At 41.9% G+C, this 3,431-nt stretch overlaps 2 protein-coding genes across 2 annotated transcripts in view; both read right to left on the minus strand. All coding sequences in view use genetic code 11, as the record gives it.

The window, feature by feature from the left end:
- Positions 1–185: 185 nt before the first annotated feature.
- EGR_06003 (Ras association domain-containing protein 8) lies at positions 186–1,297 on the minus strand (the record flags this gene model as incomplete). Its single annotated transcript, XM_024495252.1, has 5 exons — positions 186–366; positions 440–632; positions 676–721; positions 788–986; positions 1,104–1,297. The coding sequence occupies 5 exons, from the start codon at positions 1,295–1,297 to the stop codon at positions 186–188; spliced, it is 813 nt and encodes a 270-aa protein (XP_024350336.1).
- A 1,601-nt stretch (positions 1,298–2,898) lies between these two features.
- EGR_06004 (hypothetical protein) overlaps positions 2,899–3,431 on the minus strand; it is a gene marked incomplete at both ends in the record, with an annotated part of 5,066 nt that continues 4,533 nt past the window's right edge. The window contains 3 exons of the mRNA XM_024495253.1: positions 2,899–2,951; positions 3,005–3,089; positions 3,213–3,323. Coding sequence (XP_024350337.1) covers positions 2,899–2,951; positions 3,005–3,089; positions 3,213–3,323 — 249 coding nt within the window. The remainder of the gene's footprint in view (positions 2,952–3,004; positions 3,090–3,212; positions 3,324–3,431) is intronic.

Raw genomic sequence — 3,431 nt, forward strand, 5'->3', positions numbered from 1 at the left:
ATACGAATCCAATAGACTAAACTGTAGTAGAGTTTGGGATAAACATGTTATTTGCAATCAATCTATCCAAGTAGAAGTGGATACATGAGCAATAGCTAAAAACAACCAAGGATACCCACGCAAGTCAAATAAGTATGTCACAGTTGGAAGCACGTTTAGGAGGGAAGAGGAGAGAAGAGTATTTATCAGATCATCACTTCGTCACACACGTGATTAGTTCCACTCGACGCCGGTAACTGAGGTGCTTCGAAAGCGACTAAAAGACCAGCAACAATTTTGCGTCTCTCCTCCAGCGCTCCCTCAACTGCATTTAGGAGATTGGTTAGCTCGTTTGCCATCTCGGATTCCAGGCTCTGGACCTTACTCCTGGAACCCAAACAGAACAGGATGATTGTTGATGGTGAAAGAGATGAAGGTCAAAGCGAATCCTGAGACTCACCGAGCTTGTCGAAGTTCATTGTCCAAACGCTGAAGATCAAGTTGGAGCCGACTGCGCTCATTTTGAAGGCTAACTTGGTGCTGACGCGCCTCTTCAAGACGTCGACTCCAGTCGACTATGGAAAGTTGTTGCAATTCCTCTGCGTAGCCAACATCCAATTCCTGAGTACGACCTGCGAAAGCAGCAGCGACTTCTACACCGAAAAAGAGTTACATGTTCTATATTTCACAATGAACTTGCCTTTGTCTTCCGGTCTTCTAAGGCTGGGATCCTGCAGCTGATCTATAAAAGGGAAATATGCGTTTGTAGTAGAAGAAACACGAAGTGATCATAACTGTTAAAAATTACTGTAAGCTGTTGCTGCGTTCTGAAAAGATGCGTGTTGCGATGAATTAGATAGTGTTCGTCGGTGATGATGCGACGTAGGGATGGGGGATCGCGTGCGCGTCGGATTTTGGGGTCGGTGGATATCGGTTCGACGAAGAACAAACTGAAACTGCTTTGGATGTTCGCCAACTCTGCTCCAGAATGAATTTCGTCAACACAGCTCGTTAGAATAAAATGCAAACAAGCCACGTCCGCAAAATAAGTGATTCAGGCACTTAAAACTGTGATAAACTCAGAACCATCAATTTGAGCACAAGTTACAGACAGCGAACATTACCTAGTAATAACATTGAGAGGACTTTCAGATGGTGAAAAAACGATTTCATTTTTTCGCCAAAATGCTACAAGACAGTAGTATCCAACAAGGCGGAGAGATTCACATAGGACGTTTACCACATCTTCAGCGGTTGTGTTTTCATCTACACCGCACACATCTCTGGGTTTCCCGTTAACAAACACCCGAAGCTCCATCACTAACTCCCTATTGGGTAGTTTGGAAAAACCGAACCCGTTACAGATTACGCAGGCAACTTAAACACAGCAAAAGTGAAATAATTAAAAGAATCTAATTAAAAAGAAGTAAGATTAGTTGTTTATAGTCATGTAGAGCCATACAGCAGGGCGTGACCATCTTAACCGTAATACCGGCATTATGAACAATTGGAAGACGTTGTCAAAGGGGTAATCACTCGGAATTTGTGTTTATAGAAGTTCAATACCTGCAGCATTATTACATCTATATTTCTATTTGGCATTGAAATCACGATTCTGCGACTTGTTATCTTACCTCAGCTAATTACAAAATGTGTGCTCTACTTTTAGTATTTGCGTTCCGCTGAACAGTGTCATGGCAATATTGGGCAAGAATTTTGACCAACACAAAGAGTCGGTTGCTTTAAATGGTAACAGTGACTAACCATATTGAACCGGCATATGTAAATTGTGAAGCTCTGAGACTCCTCATAAGACGGAAGAGTTAAAATAATCCGGCAGAATGCGTATTTTCGGTATATTGTAATACGACGGTGGTTTACCCTTTAGTATTGGGGAGGCGCCACTTTTGTACTCTGAATTAGTCTTCTTGTACCTCGCTGGGTGGGCTGGCCTTTCGGGCCATGCCAATAGCCCAAACACCTTCTCTGTGATGCGTATATATTCTGCCAGTGTTATGACTTCCTTCGTCTTCAGGGAGTCTCGAGACGCTACAATATTGTAGGGATTGGGGATTACCGGCATGGTACAGAGGCCTCGCCACGCTGCGAGGGTTCGATGGTGGAGCCCCCAGACAGTCTGTCATACCGAGAACAAAATTGCCCATTAAAGTCTCACCTGAGAGCGCGTAAATTCTCTACCCCGTTGCTTCCCAAGATTTCTTCATCAACTGTAGCGTAAACCAGGTGACTCCCTAAATTATTATACTGCTTTATTTGTTACATTTAAGCACCGCTTTGACACCTTTTTGATAGGACGAAACACCTATACCTTACCCATTGTTTACACACCCGAGTCCAACGAGTAACGCGGATGGATGCAGATATAGCACCAACAGGGTTTGACGTAACAGAGAAGATCTTACATACCACTCCTGACTGCCTTTATTTACTAAAATTGTAGCTGCGATTTCCAATATTTTTCCATCACATTTCACCCTGATCCAGCTTGAGGTATGTTCCACTCTTTCCCATGACTTTGCATTGTAGTCCTTGTACTCGCGTAGGAAGTCACGCGCCGACATCGGTCTCTTCGATTCATCCACTTTAATTGCTCCTGTCGGATCACCTTTCCCGTAAAATTCAAAGAAGCGCCTCTAATTCGCCTCTAAAGCATAACAATATTGTCGTTTGCATTATAAACATCATTGGCATTTTGGATATTCATGCTCAGATGTACAGAATATGATAGGAAATTGAGTAGTCACGTAATTTGATAATATAAAATCAAGGTTTTGTGATAATCTTAAAAGTTACCTATTGATTGGTTTAACGCCGCAAATGAATAAGACTAGTTTTAATTGATGAATCATGTAATTTACTCTGCCATATAAACAGACTTAAAGGACTAATCACTTTAAGTCAGGCAGATAAACAAAGTGTAAAATGTGGGGGATCATTAATCGTGAGGGAATCTTTAGGGTTTAAATTATTAATAGGCGCCATAATAAAACAAGTTTTGACTTACGAGTGAGATCCTCTAGAGGTGTGCCTTGACCTCCTGCTTCTGGTGGCAGCACAGCCCTCAGGTAGGGTTCAGCTTCAAAGACTTTCTCAACATCCGAACCTCACAACATAATCTATCGGTTTTATTCATGTAAAATACGCATTATAGCCTTTAGACGGACTATTCGTGGAATTCCAAGTATAATACAGAGAGAGGTTAAGTTACTTACTCGGTTTTTCATCTTGTCCTTGGTGTAGAACATCATGACACTCAGCATGGTGTCCAAGATTATGCCTCCATTGTAGGTAATTACGCGACGAAGTCTCGCAGGCATTGCTTCCTGTAGTCAAGAAGACATCATTTTGTTATTTGATTTTGTTACATCAACGATAGAAATTAACTGTGCTAGAGATAAGACAAACAGGATCCAACAAGCCTAATAAAAAAA

Source organism: Echinococcus granulosus (genome assembly GCF_000524195.1).
Source record: "Echinococcus granulosus chromosome Unknown EG_S00049, whole genome shotgun sequence".
Lineage (NCBI taxonomy): Eukaryota > Metazoa > Platyhelminthes > Cestoda > Cyclophyllidea > Taeniidae > Echinococcus > Echinococcus granulosus.